Raw genomic sequence first — 19,513 nt, forward strand, 5'->3', positions numbered from 1 at the left:
TTGGCATTTCTTCCTGTTTCCACCTTTGGGCCAACAAAATTCTGGCTGCTGTTACTGCATATCTAAATAACTTCACATCTTTCTTTTCAACATCATTCCCTACTATACCAAGTAAAAATGCTTCTGGTTTCTTTACAAAAGTATATCTCAACATTTTTTTCATCTCATTATAAATCATTTCCCAAAAGCATTTCACTTTCTTACATTCCCACCACATGTGATAAAATGTTCCTTCTTTCTCTTGACACTTCCAACATTTATTACTAACTTTAAACATCTTTCCAAGTTTCACAGGAGTTATATACCATCTGTATATCATTTTCATAACATTTTCCTTTATCGTAGTGCATGCGGTGAATTTCATTCCCTCTTTCCAAAGTTTTATCCATTCCTCTAATTGTATATTATAACCAAAATCTTTGGCCCATTGAATCATAACCGTTTTTACTTCTTCATCTTTTGTGTGCCATTCAAGTAATAATTTATACATTTTTGACAATATTTTTACATCACTATTCAAGATTTCTTGATGAAACCTTGATTTTTTCCCTAAAAAACCTTTTTCTCGCATCTCTTTTTTAAACATTGCATTCAATTGGAAATATTGCAACCAATCATTCACCTTTTCTTTAACCTCTTCATATGGTTTCAGATTCCACTTATCTCCTTCTTTAAATATCAAATTTTCATATGTGGCCCAATTCCCTGTCATATTGACTTTTTTCATACTCATTATTTCCAATGGCGATAGCCACATTGGAGTTTTAGGCTCTAATAGATTTTTGTACCTATTCCACACTTCAATTAACGTTCCTCTAAAAATATGATTTCCAAAACCTTTATGCATTCTGTTCTTATCACACCATAAATACGCCTGCCACCCAAATCTATTGTCATATCCTTCTAAATCCAACAATTCTGTGTTCTCTAATTTTATCCATTCTTTCAACCAGCAAAGACACGAAGCTTCATAATATAACTTTAGATCTGGCAGGGCAAAGCCTCCTCTTTCTTTTGCATCTGTCAATATCTTAAATTTAATTCTGGGCTTTTTGCCCTGCCAGATATATCTTGACACTGTTCTTTGCCATTCTTTAAATATTGTCACACCTTTAATTATTGGTATTGTTTGAAACAAAAACAACATTTTCGGTAGCACACTCATTTTTATCGTTGCAATTCTTCCCCATAACGATAATCTCATCCTTGTCCATACATCTAGATCACATTTGATTTTGTTCCAAGTAGGTACATAGTTATTTTGAAATAGGTCAATATTCCTGGGAGTTAACGTAATCCCTAAATATTTTACTTTTTTAACCACTTTCATTTCTGTTTGTTGCTGTATTTCTTCTATCACTTCTATATCTAAGTTTTTAACCATTATTTGGGTTTTTTCCTATTTAATTTAAAGCCTGACACCTGACCAAAATGTTCAATTTCTTCTAACACCTCTTGAACACTCTGTATGGGATCTTCTATAGTTATGACTAAGTCATCAGCAAAGGCCTTAACCTTATATTGATTGCCACCCACTGTTACACCTTTTATCTTTTCATTGTTTCTTATTGTTCTTAGAAAAACCTCTAGGACCGATATGAATAACAGCGGTGACAACGGACATCCCTGTCTTGTACCCTTCGTGATGGCAATATTTTCTGTTATAACATTGTTTACAATTATTTTTGCTCTCTGTATATCGCCTGTATACCACTCAAAAAAGATTGGCCCACATCCATATGTTCTAAATTCTTTAACATAAATTCCCAGAACTCATCCTCCTTTTCTGGAGGAAAGTCTAGGAACTACACGCTGTGGCACTAACTAGCCCTATGCTTGCTAGCTGGATTTGACTGCAATCTCCAACAAAGTTTCCAATTTCTAATCTATAACATGGCAGCTGGACCCTGGATTCTGTGCTGCTGCATCTCCCGACAGACATTGCCCAGTCTTGCACCCTAATGCAGTGGCTTGACTTCACCCCCATAGCTACACTCCATTGTCTCTTGAGACAGATGGATGTCAACAACACCCCTTTAACCGCCATGGCTTCCCCTAAAGAATCCTGGGAACTGTTGTTTATTAAGAGGTGCTGAGGAGGCCCCTCACTGAGCTACAGTTCCCAGCACTCTTAACAAATTGCAGTTCCCAGAGGTCTTTTGGGTGAGGTGGGGAGCCATGGCTGTTAAAGTGTTTCAAATGTATGATGTGGATGTGACCTTTACCTGCAGTTCAGCAACTTTCCCAAAGCACAAACAAAGTTAAAGGAGGAAATGTGGAGGTCGGAAAGGCATAGTCCCACCACTATGGATCTGTAATTGAACGCTCGTTGGCCCTTAATCCTGCTCTCCATGCTTTCATTCTTCACCTGCGTGATGCACCTTGTCCGTCTTTCTGTCACTGCAGAGCGGCAAGGAAAAGAAACTCAGTGCTGAAGAGCCTTACGAGAAGGATGAGAATCGCCGCTTGGCCAGGAGAATCACGGAGGCCTTACACCTGTGCCAGACCTTGGCTGGCATGAGAGACTTTGAGCTGCTCATGGGGGAACACTGGCAGATGATGGGCACTCAGGACCTGGGCCTGGGGGGCTCCATCTTCATGGAGGCAGAGCCTGTGGTGCGCAAGATGGGTGAGAAGAAGACCTGCCCTGCAGGACTCACTCAAGAGCAATGTTTTTTTATTTCCTCTGGCTGAAGGCAAGGTTTAAGTTGCCAGAGGCGCTGCATTCTCACGGGGATTTAGGGCTGAGCAGAGATGGTCTCCCTGCCCAAAGCCCCCCTGCTCTTTCACAGGGCAGTGCAAATCAGGAAGATATTTTGCTAAATATTTGGGGGGGGGGGTGGAGGTGAAATTCCCACAGCCAGTTTTCTTCAAGTAATTCTCTCCTGAAACGTTTTTACTTCACAGAGGATAAAATTCTGTTGGCAGCTCATACTGGCAGATGAAGGAAGCAACTGACTCAAAAGAAGGCATAGTTGCATCCTACCCCACTCTCTGAGCAAGTGCAAGATTCCGGGCGCTTACCCAGAGTTTGTGTTTCCTTTTAGAAACGAAGCACAGTGGAGACTATGGGGTCATTATGATACTTGGTTTATTCACACATGCATACAACCTGAGCGTACGATGGAGAGGTCCACAGCATTACCCCACCCCAAAGGAACCTTGTTTTCCCCATAGCTGCATCCTTGCATTCCAGCAGACATCAAACATTGCTCTCTCACATCACTGCAGCTCTCTCACATCACTGCAGCTCTCACATTGCTCACATCACTGCAGCTCTCTGCCTTCGATTCCATTTAATCCCCCATCACCTCACCAGGAAGCTAGCTTGGCTATTCCTGGAATTAGAGGACTTGATTAGCTTTTAACAACTGCTGGATCCAGGGATTAGAGGGGGTTGGCATGCATCTTTGTGTGCAAGATGCAGAGAAGAGCCTTTGGCCATGTGCAAGGCCAGACTGCAGAGGGGCTTGCAGGGGGGCTCAGTTCCTATGGAAAATGATAAGGCTCACTTAGGCTGCAGTGCTAACGCCATTGACCTGGGTGCATGCCCCATGAATTCAGTGGAACTTATTTCTGAGTAGCAGTGGTTAGGATTGCACTGTTAGTCTCCTAGTCCAGGCGGCAGGAAGTCGAAGGAGACCAAAGTGCTTCTGTTTCATAGGTGGCATGTAGGGAGTGTTTGCATTTAACTGAAATGACATAAAACCTTGGACCTGTCTCAGCTGTTTTTAACAAAACCTTTGGCAATGTGCCGCCACATAGAATTGCACATCATGTGCTCCATGGTGGCGCTGCCAGTACATAGACCCTCTCCTTGCATGATCCCTTGTCCTGGCTGTAGGGGACCAAAGAGTGCTTCTGATCTTCTTCTCCCTGGAGACAGATTACAGCAGCATGACATTTGAGGAGCTGGCCCGGCTGAACCCCAAGATGGCTGTGGAACTTCTAAGCAGTAACTTCAAGGCGTTCTGCAAAAGTTCCCCATCAAGTGGTGAGTCCCTGGGGTATTGGCACCAGGGTAGGATTTGTCCAGCTTGAGTAGCAGAGACCAGTGGGGGCTGGTGCCTGTTGGGACTGGCGGGGGTGGCAGGAAGCGGAGCCGGAGCCAATGACAGGCAGAGAGCCAGTTGATCCTTCCTCCACACTGAGGGCAGCGCTGGGACGAAGGAAAGGAAGCAAAGAGGCAAACCAAGCGCCAGGAGGAACAGTTGAGGGAGTTGGGTATGTTTAGAGGAGAGGAGATGGCCATCTTCAGATATCTCAAGGGCTGTCTCATGGAAGATGGAGCAGGATTGTTTTCTCCTACTCTGGAGGGAAGGACCTGAACCAATGACTTCAAGTTACAAGGAAGGAGATTTCAACTAAACATCAGGAAAAACTTTCTGGCAGTAGGAGCTGTTTGACAGTGGAACAGACTCCCCAAAAGGTGGTGGAATCTCCTTCCTTGGAGGTTTTTAAGCAGTGGCCACCTGTCATGGGTGCTTTAGCTGAGATTCCTGCGTTGCAGGAGGTTGGACTAGAGGACCCTCGGGGTCCCTTCCAACTCTATGGTTCTGTGATTCTAGTTAGTTCTACAAATCTGGACTGGTTGTTTAAGTAAGAAGGCTGGCAGGTGGGGCCTGGCTGAGGCAGGCTGAGGTTCATGGGGCAGTGCCCGACTCGCCTCCATCGGAAGAGAACAGAGCAAAGCTAAGGGGGAGCTTGGAGTGAAGAAGATTATGGAGCAGTGGCAGTTCTGAGTCTGGCTGTCATGTCTGGTTGTGCTCTGAGAAGGAATAAGGGTGAAGAAAGAATGTTTTCATGCAGGAGAATTTCATTGTGCTGAGATCTTGCAAGGTGCTGTTGTGGTGGTCTTCATGAGGTCACTGTGGTGGTGGTCTTGAGTGGAGCACTGCTGGCTCGCAGAAGACCGCCTCCCGTGGCTAATTGTAAGGAGGCAGCGCTTCTTTTCCCCTGCAGGCGTGTTCAGTCGTCCGTTATCTATGAGAAGGAATCTCCACTGGACCCGATCCAGCTTGTCCTTCATGAGGAAGGGGCCTGCCTCAAGAAAGCCCCCTCTGAGGCCCAGGTAGGACATCATTGTGCCTTAGAGATACGACCTGCCACTTAGCTCCAACACTCAGGGTCAAGTGAGACAGGAGGTTCATTATGGGGACGCTGTTATTGCCTGCAAATTCATGCTTTCAATCTCATGTCTGGTTTGGCCCCCACTAACTGCCCATTCTGGGCTACCAAGACCATCTTCCAGTTTGTTCATAGACTGAGAACAGACAAGAGATTTTTCAGAGAGTTGAGGCAGAGTGCAGTATAGGCCAATGGTCTGCACATTTTCCATAACATCCTCTCTTGTCAAATAGATTTGAGAGGTTTAAGGCTGTGGTTCTTTAGACACTTATCCAGGATGGAATGATGTCATCTTGAGCACAACAGCACTTATTTCTGTGAAAACATGCAAAGGGCTACACTGCAAAGATTGCAACACTTCAGAAACCTGCAAGACTGTTTAAACCAGGAGAGAGTGGTATACAAGAAATGATAAGAGAACTATATCACACTGTCTTTCATGAGACTTAGGAGCATTATTTTAAATTGAAGTGGAGATTTTCTTAAACAGAATTTTGCAGGTCCCTCATCATTCACAACCTGGGACCTGTGTACAAAAATATGTGACTTAGGTGAAAGAGCTGATGGCCTCAGCAGCGCCTAATGTCTCCTTACCATTATAGGACGCTCTCAGAAGTGCTGCAGAACCCCATCCACTTGGATTACTTCAGGCAGTTTCTCAAGATGCACAATGCTGAAGCCCCACTCCTTTTCTGGATGGCCGTGGAAGAACTCAAAAACGAGGGGAATCCCAGGATCCAGCGCCTTCAGGTCAATGACTGCGTCAGGACTTTCTTCTTCCACAGTATCCCACCCGGTATGCAAGCCAGGCTCCAATTGCACCTCACTCTTGCCCACAAGACCCAACACATCAACTCGCAGGCTATAGATACCCCCTTGAATTGCAAGGTGTTTGAGCTTCCCCTGACCTGTCAATGACAGGAGCTTCCACCTGCCTTGTGCACCAGCCCTACCCACCTTGGAGACTCCTGGTCTGTGCACCAGGACCCTTGAGGCTGTAGGTGGAGGAAGCAAGGGCAGCATTCCTGTCCCAGGTCCCCGCATGGCTCTGCCAACCACCCCTATCCCAGGTAGTTCCTTGGTGCCTCTGGATCTCATCTGCTTAATACTTTCAGGTCAGGCCAGCCCAGGGTCTACCTAAGGAGCAGCTAGGCTCTGCCCTTGTTTGTGGAACTCCCTAGCCTTGATCAAAGAGATGTCCAGGTTGATGCTCCCTGATTGCTGCACTATATGTGGCAGCAAAGGGAAGTGGATTTGAAGCAGGAGCATCAGCTCAGATGCGCCCTTGAATGCGCATCGGAATGAGCGTTGGCATGCAGCTCCAGGTGCAGCTGTGTTGCTCAAATGCTTGATCCATTGTGCATTCCGATGTCACTTGTCAAGATAAACCTCCCTGTCACATCATCGTGCTTCTGATGTGGTCCCTGCTTGGCTGGGATCACATAATGAAAAAGCAAGGAACACTAATAAATTGGGCCCGGGCTGCTAACAGCTCCAAAAATGACCAACGAATCAGAAGGACCCTCCCTCCCCAACTCGGATTATTTTTGTCTCCTCAAATTAAGCCACTCTGAAGGTCTTCATGAGTGAAAATTCAGTTTGGGCATTAGATTCCCTGCTTAGAAAGCAAACAAGCATTCAAAAAAAGCATTTTGTCATACATGTGTGGTGAAGCTCTCCTGGTAATTTTGGCTGGAAAACACAGACAGGTGGCCACCCTCTTTGTATCAATTACCACTTCTTAATGATCTTAATGTATTGGCCCAAGTTTACTCAGTATTGCTCAAAGGCAAAAATAAATAGAAGACTCTTTTGGAAAGTATGTCTTCCTGTCCCCCCCCCCCCCTTTTTTCTGTTTTACCCACCCAGAAAAGCTGTTGGATTGTGATGCAGATATTATCAGAGAGATTCCAAGGGCAGCTAATGTGACTGTTCCCATGTTGGTCACAGCACAATTTTTGGTCATGAAGGCCTTGGAAGAGAAATGGTGAGTAAACAGGAGGCGCAAATATGACCAGCAAAGTGGAATGGGCAGTGATACAACTGACAAGGCAGCAGCTGGCAATGAAATGTTCTGTTCTAATATTATCAAAACAGAACGATTCCATCACATTTATGGTCTGGAGTGTGGTAGTGATTACTGTGGTATAACCAGCCTCATATAACCAATATGTTTAAGTTCAGTTGTGACATTAAGGGGTTAATACCATAGAGTAAACTGTCCTGCCAGGCTTAGCTATGTCCACTTCCCCTCACCTTGGGAAGAACTAGGTAATCAAGCCTTTGTTTTCCCCCAGTCTACTTGAGAAGCTCAGCGTGTGAAGAGGTTTGAGCTGGTTGCTCCAGCTCAGCTGCAAGGCTCTCACATGGCTCTCTTGAGTTCCTGTACAAATAATTTAGAATCTTTCATCAACTTGGAAACTAAGCTAAGTTTTTCTGCATTTGTAACTATTCTGAAGCACATGGATCTGACCTTTGGAGAACTGTAAGTAAATCATTTTTTAAGTTACCAAATGTATGGTCTTTTCCTATGCTGTGGGAAAAGGGAAACTTTGGAAAGAGACTTTTTAAGGGGACATTTTGGAACTCACTTTAAAGGGCATATTTTAAATGTCTAGCAGCCTATATTTCCACACTTTACTTGGCTGCATATTTTGTGACTTTAGATACCTGCTGGAGTTCTCCCACCAAAGAGTACTTGTCCCAAACTTGGATCTTGTGACCCAGGAATTCTCCTGCTTATATAGATATTTTGCACCAACAATTACAACAGGGCTAAAGCTGAAGCTTCTTTGGCCAAGGACCATCCCTTCCCCATATCCAACTCTGTGAATCACCATGTGCATTGGTTTATCAAATTCATTATTTATTTCTTGTTTACATCTATATTGCCTTTCCAAACAATGGTGTCCAGTTTATATAATCTATTGTTGTTTAGTCGTTTAGTCGTGACCCCCTGGACCAGAGCATGCCAGGCACTCCTGTCTTCCACTGCCTCCCGCAGTTTAGTCAAATATAATCTATATAATATAGATTATATTCGATATATAATATAATCTATATAAATTACCAAATTAAAAAAAATTAAAGATGGATTTAAGTTAGATGTTCAGCAGAGTGCCATTCCTACCCATAAGGGAAGATCAGATAGGCTAGTTTTAGTCTTTTAGTTTAAGTAATCCATGATGCTTCAAGGCAAACTGGATTTTCCTGGCATTTCCCCCCTTTCTTTCTTTTCTCCCCCTTAAAATAACAACAACAAAGTCTTGTAGATGTAGAAGGTAAAAACAAGATTTACTCGCTCTGAATACTTGTTGAAGAGAAACAGATACAGCAGCTTTGTTCAGGCAGGCTTAAAATGGTAATCCAGTTACAAAGACATATTGTAGTCTAGTTTAAAATGGAGTCTGAGCAATGGAGCTCAGACAGGCAGAAATTCTCACATTGCTGGCAGAGCAGAAAGAGATGGAAAGAGTGTGTTCAGGCAGGTAGGAGAAAATAATAGCTCTGCCCTCCCCCTCTGAGGGCACAGTGGGGCTGTCTCTCACAGAGTTTACAGGAAAACTCTGTGAAATTCGGTTTCTGTCATGTGCCTATCTAGCAAAACATGAATTGTTGGCTTGACTGCACTTTAAATATCCCATGGAGATAAACAGATGAGCAGAATGCGGAGGACTATGCTTATAAGGGGAGCAAAGCAACTAACTCACCTATCTCTCTCTCTCCTTTTTGTTGCATCCTGGCAGGTTCCAAATGTATCAAGGCTTATATCCTGAAAGTGACCTTTCCATTACTGCAGGTGGGAGGGGAAGGAGGGGCTCCCTGATGAAAGAAAAGATGGTGAGTGGTGAATGTGGAGCAGGATTGGGATGTGTCTCCTCCTGCCATAGATTCAGACCATGTTTGATATGAAACATTTGTGAGCTCCTGAGCAGGCAGTCTAAAGGCTTGTGTCCTCACAATATGCTGGGAATTCTGTTAACTAATCAAAGCTGATTGTTTGTGATAGTGAAACATTGACTACATGTTGGAGAAGACACAGTTTGCTAAAAGGAATTTCCTGATCTCATCCACCCCCATCTTCACCCCATTCATTGCTGGGCCTGGAATTACTGGCTACGAAACTGAGACATATTTGGAGGTGAACCATTGAAACTGGAGGTTGCTTTTGATTCGATCTGTCAAAGAATCAAATGCATGTGTCTAAAACTGGATGTGCTCCAATCATGGAGAAAATGGGGCTGGGGGGAGCTCCAGATCCTAGGTGCAAAGGGACTTGTGGTTGCATGTGGTACGGAGGGTGTTCACTCCTTCCCCAAACAGCAGTCCCTGGAGAGCACACAAGCACTTTTTGCCCTGTGCAAATCTAACATTTGACTAGTCCACAGAAGAGCAAAATGTGGATTTGCACCTGCCTTCCGCCCCGCCCCCATTAATGTAGGGACATGATACATCCCCCAGTGTTTTATTGGACACTTCCCCCCCCCCCTTTAACTGCAGAGTGTGTGCATGTTGATCCTTTAAATATGGATTTAAAGTGGGGAAAGGTCTGTGAAAACACTGGGATGGGGAAGACGTCATGTGAACAACCCCACGCTAACGGGGAGACTTGCAGCTGCACATCCACATGGACTGCTGCACTGTGGACCTGCCCATTGCCAGTTTCAGAACTCTGCACTCCACAGCTCCTTTCCCTCCCTCTCCTCGCCCACATGTGTCCCCTTCAGTTCCTTTTCAGAGCTTTCCATGGCACTGCATTCTATCTGTCCTGATATTAACATTACCCTTGGCTAATGCTTTGTGCACCTGATGAAACAGACTGCAATCTATCTCTTGGTCTTTAAGGTTCTTTTTCTTCATGTTGTTGTTATTACGAGAGACTGCTGTGACTACCATGGGCTGTACATAACATTATTCTCTTCTACAGAGAAGGTACTGGAATATTCTTGGTACTTTCATCAGGACTGTCTGCAAGTTCCGGAAGGCAATGAGTTACGTAGGGCAGCGCAAACGCTTTGAAGATTTCCTCCACCGGGAAGTGAAAAGCGAGAAGGAAAGTGCGTGCTTTTAAAGTCTCTTGTTCCCACATGACTGGCCTTTGGGCAGGTGACAGGAGTCACCTCCTTGGTTTTATTTCCTGTGCTTACTTAGTGTCATGAGAGTAGGAGGAAAAACATTTCCCAATGCAGTTTCCCCACACCTTTCAGAATTGTATACACCCCTCTCATGTCTCCTCTTGCTCATCTTTCCTCTAAACTAAAAAGGCCCAAGTCTTGTCACTTTGCTCACAAGTCCTGTGCAAAAAGTTGCAGTGTTTGCATGGCTCCACCCAGCCCAGCCCTGTTCTTGTGCCTTGCTTCTAACTCTAGTATCAGGAATGTGCTGCTCCAAAAACCAGGAACTCCACTTCCCAGAGAACTAAGATCAGGTATATAAAGTGAAGGCTGAGTGATATTTTTCTGCAAGCCCAGTGAAACTCTGTCCAACTCCCAAGTATCAAAGCAGATTAACTTATGTGGAACATACGAGTTGCGTTTTTTAATATGCCTGGTGGCCTGCAGGTGGTTATGGGAGGTGCTGTGACTGGGGCCTCCCTTTTCTTTCATAGATGTTCAATCCTCGCCTCAGACCCGTGGGAGCTTCAGTGGAGTGAGTGGGCGTTACGGCTCCACGTCAGAAGACGCTGAAGTGCCGCAAGTGAGGCGCAAGATCTTTGGCCGCCTCATCTCAGTCAACTTCCTGGTCAACGATCTCTATTTTTACCTGGAGATGGAGAAGTGAGTGAGCAAGCCTCTGTTATTTCTCCCTCCATGCCTTGCACACCTCTTGGACTCCATGGGTGAACAGAGCAGACATTTAACGGGGCAAATCTCTGAACAGAAGCATTTGTCATAATCACATCTAAATTGGCCCTCACATAGCAAGGTGCTGTAAGTATCACCATATAGGGTCATCTGGTAAAAATGCCAGTTTGGATTATATTAAGAATATGAAAACGAGTCCCGTTGGATCAGGTAAAGGCCCATCTGGTTGGGCAGCCTATACTTGCCATGGCCAGCTAGTTACCTATGGGAAGCCCACCAGCTGGGACCCGAGCCCAAGAGCCCTCTCTCCACCAGCCACTCACAGCATTCACAGGCCCAGGGCCTCGGGCAGGGGAGGGAGAACATAGCCAATCATTGCTAGCAGCCATGATAGCCTATCCTCCACTTTTAATCTTTTTAAAAAATTAAATCATTCAATTTGGTGGCCATCGCTATATTTTGCAAATTAATCTATGTGGTATGTGAAGAAGTCCTTTCTTTTGTCTGTCCTGAATATTCCAAGGCTCCACTTCGTTGGATGAATTCTAGTATTATGAGAGGGAGAAAAACTTTCTTATACCCCCAATTCTTCATACCACAAATAATCTTATGCAGATATCTCATGCCTCCCCTTACTTGCCTTTTCTCTTAACTAAAAAGTCCCAAATGTTTTGGTTGCTCTTTTCTAACTCTATACAGTGGTACCCTGGGTTACAGACACTTCAGGTTACAGATGCTTCAGGTTACAGACTCCTCTAACCCAGAAATAGTACCTCGGGTTAAGAACTTTGCTTCAGGATAAGAACAGAAATTGTGCTCCGGCGGCGTGGCAGCAGCAGGAGGCCCCATTAGCTAAAGTGGTGCTTCAGGTTAAGAACAGTTTCAGGTTAAGAACAGACCTCCAAAACGAATTAAGTACTTAACCCGAGGTACCACTGTAATAGCTTTTTGAGGGAAGGCAACTGAAATGGTATTCTACAGTACTCCAGGTGTGGTCACACCATAGATTTGTATTACGATATCAGCAGTTTAATTTTCAATCCCTTTCCTAACAATACCTAGTGTGGTATTTGCTGTTTTAACAGCTGCCACACACAAGGTCAACATTTTCCCTATGACCACAAGGTTTCCTTCCAAGTCAGTCATTGCCAGTCCAGATCTCATGAGCACACATGTGAAATTAGGAATTTTCTTTTGTCCCAATGTGCATCGCTTTACACTTGCTTGCATTAAATTGCATTTGCCATTTTACTGCCTATTCATGCAGTTTGAAGAGATCTGCTTGGAGCCCATCACAATCCTTTTTAGATTTAAGCACACTGAGCAATTTCATATCATTAGCAAACTTGGCAACCTCGACAAGTTAAAAGGGCAGGTCCAGCACCAGTCCTTGTGGGACTCCACTTTCTGCACCCTTCCATTGGGATTACCGTCCATTTATTCTTACTCTCACTGCATCCTGCAATTCAGCCAGCTCCTGATCAAGAAATATTGCTTATGTTGTTGGGTTTGTTTGTTTGTTTACCGAATGCTTCCTACCAGCCATGTACCATCAGGTGCTTAATGGTGACAATGGAAGAGCTCCAATTGCACTGGTTTCTCATTGGTCTACATGACGAGCAGGGACCATCTTGGAATTAGTCCTGAGTTTATATGCCTGCTTTCCTCTTATCAGCATGAGAATGACCCTGATAAAGATCCTTCTCAGTGACCCCAGATATTGCCTGTACTGCCCAGTGTCCAGATTCCAGCCACCTGTTGTGATGATGAGATCCTGCCTCAGGTTTTGTGTTGTTTCCAACATACCCCCATTCCCACTGCCCACCCATCTCTCCATCTTCTGCTCTGTGTCTGTCTTTTATTGCCGCAGGTTTTTTTACCTCTCTGACTCCGTGGTCGTCCTGTCCTCCCTTGGGTTATACACCGAGAAAGATATTGCCTTTCTGAAGAGCAAAGTGTCCACCATCAACAAGCTCTTTTTGAATTCAGATATCCCACCTAAACTGAGGGTAAGAGGCTGGAGCCAAGTTTTCTAAGACAGTTGGGCACAAAATGAAGCCATTGGGACTTCTGCTAAACGCCATAGTGAATGGTAGCATTTGGAGTAAAATGCTGGCAGAAGCTGAATGGAGACAGACTCCCCTGGATACAATCATTCTGAGACTCCGGATTTTTGAGGGGGAAAGAAAGGTAGTATTTGTTATTGGAAATACATGTTGATAGGAAAGATCCCTAGTTCTCTCTGGCTAAGATGGAGATGCAGTAAGCCATTCTTGCTCTTGTATCTCAGGAGTAGACATCAAATCATGCCTATTGTCATGAGGAACACACATAAGAAGAAAGGGAATGGACACAGGAAGTGAAGTCAGCAGTGCTAAGAGTACAGTGTATACCGGTAGTCTAACCCTGAAGGAAGATCAGAAGGACAGACCGGAAAGTCTGGAGGCTCTTCTCCCCATCTCCCCTTTCTCATGGAGATACATCAGCCTTCAGTGCAAGCTGAGCTGCATCCCAGCACTTCCAACAGTATATGCACTCAGCTAGATATATGTTTGTTTTAGCTATTTCTATGCATACTGCTTAATCACCAAGTTTGATAGCAACAGAGGTGATCTCTGATAGTGTTGGCAGTGTTCTGTGGCAGTGGCACCATTTTGAGTGGGCATCTTCCTGGGAGATGGTCTCAAGAGGGTTGCCAGTGTCCACTGAGTTTCCTAGAATCTCATGAGAGCTAGGCTTGAAAATGGGGCCCTCTTCTAAGGAGGCTTCATTGGACTCCAGGCTGGTCTTGACAGAGGCATGACACAGAGCAAGACTGAGGGATGAGCCACTGCTTAAATTGCTGGTATGTGGATGTGGGAAGGAAGCTGTGAAACCAGATTCACACTAACGATAAAATGTCAGCTATGACCTCCCTAGTATTGTGCGTCTGTTTCCCCCAAAGAAAGCCTCACATGCAGGTTCTTGCATTCAGCCCTCAGTTGAAAGGTAGGATCCCAAAGGATCCAGCGACATCAGCTGTGCTATGAAATGTTTTTAATTGAAGGTTGATGTAGTTGTCATCTGCTTCCTGATATGGCCTCTTCTTCTGTGTCCAGGTCAACCTCACAGATTCACAGGTCCTTCAGATCCGAAATTTTATTGCTGAAGGTGTGCTGAACAGGACTCTTTATCATTCTGCTTTTATGAGTATCTTTCCAGTTTTATTATTCTACTGGAAGAAGTAAGTAGATTAGAAAGGCAAAGTGTGTGCATTATTGTTATAATGGTAATGGATGAAGCCATTGCATGTAGATTATAAACAGATTCATTGTATCTGACCCAAAGTTACCTTTGCAACTCAACAACAAAATTTAAAAAATCAAATTCAAGAGGAACCAAATTAGGGAGCAGATATCGGAGGATGAGGATTTAATTGGGTTAAAACAATAGGTGTGGTTATAATTTGCTAAGCTTATCATGGCCATTTTGCAAGCGCGTGTTTCATGTGATAAATTAATCTGTGATGCCATGGCCATGCAAAGACAAACAGCTATTATTCAGCCATTGCAAGCTGCGGCGAAACCAGGGCTGGAAGAATGGCTCTGGGGCCATATCAGCAGGGGCTCAATAAAGCTATAGCTGGTTTGGCAACTATTTTTGTTGTGCAGTCCCATCTTTTGTGACTGTCCCAGCCAGTAACAATGCCTTTGGTTGTCTCAGTTAAATACAGTATGCCAATGTCAACACTATCCTTGCAGATATTGCACTTGGAAGGCAATGAGGGGCTTCAAAAAACCCAAGCCAGAGAAAACAGAACCTTCTCCTCCAGTAGTTATAACAAAACTATCTAGGAGGCCCAGCTGTTACACTGGTGGTAAGCAAGAATGTGCAGATTCTATGCACTCTGTTGCATCTGTTACACCTCATGACATATGTATCTGACCAGAAAGTGTGTGTGAGTGTTTTTGCATGTTTGTCTTCATGTGCCCATATATTCCAATAAAGCAGAATAAATACCATCTCTTGACATTTTAGATCATGTCATATTTAATTATATTGTTGCATGCCTCCCCACTCTGAGCAGTGTGAGACTCGTCTCACAAGACAATGGAAGAGTGAACCTTTGGAGGTGAAGTTGGAGAGTTACAGTGTCTGCTGTGGCTGTAGAGACCGATATGGGAGAGACATGTTTTGTTGCAGCTGGGGCAGAGGAAGGCATCCAGCTGTGCTGCTGCAGGGCGTTTATTCTTTCTGCGCTCGTCCCAAAAACTACTGGTCGATTGAGGGAGGAGGGCCCACCCATTTGCTCTCTGGCTTCACAACCCATACTTAGGGGGCCATTACCAATCCTTGGAGGATACAGGAATCCGAAGGGACCCAGGCACACAACCAAAACTCACAACACTATTATGAAGTATTTCAAAGTATCTGAAATACTCTCTTGTTGAATTTGCTTAGCTCCATAGTTTCAATATACAGTCTCTTCTAATACACAGTTGCCCAGTTGTGACTAAGTCAGAATCCATGGTTAAAAATTCTAAGTTCTTTGAAAATTGGATGACAACCTTGTGGGAGAGTGGCTGAGGCAGCAGACAAGGCAGTGGAAGGACCCACAACCCCTGTCAGCAGAGAGGGAGGTCTGCTGGCAAAGGTTTCTTCCTCCCCCCTATGGGAGTGGAAAGCTCCATCACTGTTGGTGACCCACGGCTGATGTTCCTTGGATGGTGTGGGCTGAATTGGGACATGTCAGGGTCGTGGTTCTCCTTGATCCCTAAGCCCCTCCCTGCCCTGACAGGCCACTAAACAGGTCCTGGAGCTGATGTGATCAGCGTGAGGGGCAGAGTCAGTAGGGAGAGTAAAGGGAAGGAAAGGAAGGGAAAGGAAAAAAGAAGGAAAGCCACCTTCTGAGCCTCTCGTCCTGGCCACAGCAAGCTAATAGGTGCTATGATATTCCACAGAATCTTATCTCACCTTTCTAGCCCCCTTTGCCCATTGCTCTGTAAGTTGCTTTGGGTTGCCTTGAACAAGATAAAGTGACTAACAAATGTAACTTGTATTATTATTATTATTATTATTATTATTATTATTATTATTATTATTTTATTGAAATCAAAATAATTTTTCCTCCAGGAGTCTTCAAGCTGGCAATCTTGTGCAATTAGTTTGTTGAGCAGTTTCAGGCTCGCTGAGAAGTTACATATAGCTCAAGTCTTGAGGCTTAAGATGCATGATGATGCCACATAAGCATTAATTGACAGAAAAACTATTCAGAAGTTAGCCAGCCAAAAATGCCTTGAGCAATGTCAAGTAATTATTAAGTGTCTATTCCATCAAGGGAATGGAATTATGGCTTCTGAACAGTTTTCTTTAAAGTATTCTCTGTGCTTTTAACAACCACAGAGATTTGCATCTATCCTATCTGGGGTAACCAGACCTTCAGAAAGGTGATTGGTGAGATTGGGAATCCTCTGGTGTAATATTATGTTTTGTCTTTTTTATTATTACAATTTCAAAAAGATTATCCAGTCATCAGGTATACTGTACTCAGAGGCATTGAGCTACTCCTGCCGCAGCCGAAGGAAGAAGCAGAAGAATTGCCTGCCGAGAAGTGTAAGTGACTGCAGGAGTACGGTGTGGGAGCTGGTTGGATCTCCCACAGGGGACCAAGAACCAGGGTGGTGTGTCCTGTTTTGCTGCTCGAGGCAAAATGGGAAGTGCCACCTTGCCTTGCCCTGCCCTCCTGCCACTGGCACCACTTCTCTGCCTGCCTGACCACTTCTGCCGCTGGTAGAGAAGTGCTCTGCAAAAACTCGTGATTTCAGGTGTGATTTGGGCTGATCCTAGTGCCACTTCTGTGGCAATGGTGGCGGGGCAGGGGAGTTCTCGCAGAGCTGCCACCTTGGGGACTCTCCTGCTAAGGACTCTCATGGCCACATCAATTCCCCAAGATACATGCATTGCAATCTTTGTGTATAATTTATCCTTATGAGCAATCCTGCAGCCATGCTGCAAGTGTTGGGGGATAAAACAAAAGTTGTTGAATTATCTCAGCACTTCAGGATATACATTATCTACCACTTCCAGTTTGACCCAGAATTGGCTGGGTTACATGTTAGAGATAGTTCGGTGCCAGGGACATGCTGGCATGACTCAGCCTCAATGACAGAATTAGCATCAGGAACTGAACCCAAGACAAGTCTACCCAGACATTGGAATTCCCAACAGAAACCCAGCCATCTTTGTGACATGCATTTCCAAGAACTTTGGACACTCAAGCTAAGATTGGTACTCAAAGTCTAACTCTTCTCCAAGGTGAAGTAAGGCTGGTGGACAGAGTGGCAGGGATGGGGTCCCTTACTAAATTCTCTCAGCTTCCGGACTGCAGCTGGTCAGGAAACAGAATATGAGCTGAGACACGAGGGCCCCTCCGAACATTATTATTATTTTATTGTGCAACAATGATGATTTGTGCTCATGACAGCATTGGCTTGCCCTCTAACACCCCACAAAATCAGATGCAGGAGCCAGGTGACTTGTGCAAGAGTGTGAGAGCAAAGAACGAGCATCTTTTGGTCCAGCTCACTGGTGCAAGCCAGCTGGTTCGTGCAACAGCACCAGACCAAAAAATGGGACATTCCAAGATGCATTCAGAACCTAGGATAGCCTCTGTAATTCTGGGATGTCCCACTCAAATCGGGGTATGTATTGGGAAGATCACATGTGAATCCACTTTCAAGGCTATCTGGGACTGCAGATGTTTGGGGGCCATCATTTGGCTTCAGATCCAATCAGCGCATATTCCATGCTTTCTTTCTTTTTTGCCTGGAACTTTTTATACCACAAATGCTCCAGTTTATTTTTGTCCTCCTTTTGTTGTGCTATAGCCTCTCAGAATAGCAATAATGTGGTAGCATTATGCAAGCGGAACAAACCAAAGCAGAAGAAATCTGCCAATAGTGCACTGATACTGTGTCAAGCAGATGTTGCAGAATACACCCACAATAAACCACCAGTCTGGAGGGGCAAAGATCCAGCCCCAAAGGACCTGACCCTGACCCTATCCAGTCACAGCTTAATTCCACCCATTGAGTCACCACTACCACCCAATAAAATAGCTCAACGAGGAATTGCAGAATTATAAACAGACAAAATGCCTGATGGTTGTCTAGATAGCTCCTTCCTTGGTTGGAGTGGAAGGATGAAAAAACAGTCTTAGAACAGTTCAGCTGCCTCGTACGGCTGCGTCAGATACAATATGCTGTCTCTTTTTCTACCCTCAGCTTCAGTGGGAAGTTTAGAAGCATTAAGAAAGTCTTCAACAACCATAAGTGTGCCCCAGAGACGGTAGGTACCCAGGGAAACTAAAATCTTAGGGCACTAGCAAGTCAAAATTAGACATATTTAAGTCACATTTGGAATACCAAGTTTAATCCTCCTGCTGAAATGAATGGGACCCAAGTGCTTAACTTGTGCAGAATTATACCCACTCAAGAGCAAAATGAAAAAATGAGAAGCATGAACTGATTTTATGTTGATTGCAATATTAAATTGTTTGTGTCAAGAACAGTCACATATGCTTGACATAACCGCCATGATTAGAAAGGATTGTGGCACACAAGCTAAAGTAAATTATTGGCAACGAACTGGCTATTTCAGGTTACATCCACTATATACCTTTAAAGCACTCTTATGCCACTTTAACAGTTTCCTCCAAAGATTCCTGGGAGTTGTAGTTTGGGTGCTGAAAGTTGTTAGGAGACCCCTCACAGAGCTGATATTAAACTACACTTCCCAGGACTCTTTGTGGGAAGTTATGACAGTTAAAGCGATATACAAAAGTGCTCTTAAGCTGTGTTTACAACATACCTTTAAAGGAAATTCTTTCAAAGAGTTCTGGGTGCTTGAAACTGTGATAATGTGTTTCAAATGTGCTTTATAGTGTTGGATATTGTTTGGTTTGTTACTGTCTTATATGTTTTTATACTTTAAACTGCCCTGTGATCCTTAGATGAAGAGTGGTATATAAATTAAATAAATATCTAAATAAAACTGAGTGTATGACCTCAGTTACACGTTTAATACTGCTGTACAGCCAGGAGGTCATGTTTGCATGTAATTGCAATTAATTAATTGATTGACTGCATATATGCCAAAAAGACTTCTAAACTGTTGTTTCAGATTGCAGTTTATGAAGACTCTTCTTATTTATATTCTTCTGCACAGGACCTCATCTGTAGGTGCTGGAAATAAACTGATATAACTTGATCTCACACTGTTCCTTGTCTGGGCATCATGGAAAAGATTATTCCAGGCATTTCTTGCTGGATGACAAGACTTCACTGCAGGTCAGGACTGAAGTCCTTTAACAAAACTGCATTCACTAGGTCACGGGGTTCTGTTGGGTGAGATGGGAGGGGTTCTCCATATTTGTCGATGAAGGGATCAGCAATCTTCTTATGCCCCTAAAGCAGAGATGAGGACCTCTGGCCTGATGGACTTCCAAATCTAGCCCCAGCCATTTCCCTATTGCTTCTATAATTTCCTATCAGCAGAGCAGTGTGTGGGGTTGGTGTAGGATGGTATCAACCAGTAGAGGTTTA

At 44.2% G+C, this 19,513-nt stretch overlaps 1 protein-coding gene across 10 annotated transcripts in view; it reads left to right on the forward strand.

The window, feature by feature from the left end:
* Positions 1–19,513, forward strand: part of RGSL1 (regulator of G protein signaling like 1) — a 42,431-nt gene that overhangs the window by 20,324 nt on the left and 2,594 nt on the right. For 8 of the 10 annotated variants that reach the window (XM_083743782.1, XM_083743784.1, XM_083743785.1 and 5 more), the window contains 14 exons: positions 2,407–2,629; positions 3,887–3,994; positions 4,963–5,071; positions 5,730–5,923; positions 6,997–7,114; positions 8,874–8,967; positions 10,055–10,184; positions 10,736–10,904; positions 12,802–12,940; positions 14,030–14,154; positions 14,672–14,787; positions 16,431–16,523; positions 18,194–18,257; positions 19,137–19,258. In XM_083743782.1, the coding sequence (XP_083599908.1) occupies positions 2,407–2,629; positions 3,887–3,994; positions 4,963–5,071; positions 5,730–5,923; positions 6,997–7,114; positions 8,874–8,967; positions 10,055–10,184; positions 10,736–10,904; positions 12,802–12,940; positions 14,030–14,154; positions 14,672–14,787; positions 16,431–16,523; positions 18,194–18,257; positions 19,137–19,173 (1,719 nt within the window). In that variant the 3' untranslated portion in view covers positions 19,174–19,258. The remainder of the gene's footprint in view (positions 1–2,406; positions 2,630–3,886; positions 3,995–4,962; positions 5,072–5,729; positions 5,924–6,996; positions 7,115–8,873; positions 8,968–10,054; positions 10,185–10,735; positions 10,905–12,801; positions 12,941–14,029; positions 14,155–14,671; positions 14,788–16,430; positions 16,524–18,193; positions 18,258–19,136; positions 19,259–19,513) is intronic. The other 2 variants (XM_083743791.1, XM_083743783.1) reach the window with 1 other exon arrangement.

The sequence above is a fragment of the Podarcis gaigeae genome, assembly GCF_964106915.1.
Source record: "Podarcis gaigeae genome assembly, chromosome: 6".
Lineage (NCBI taxonomy): Eukaryota > Metazoa > Chordata > Lepidosauria > Squamata > Lacertidae > Podarcis > Podarcis gaigeae.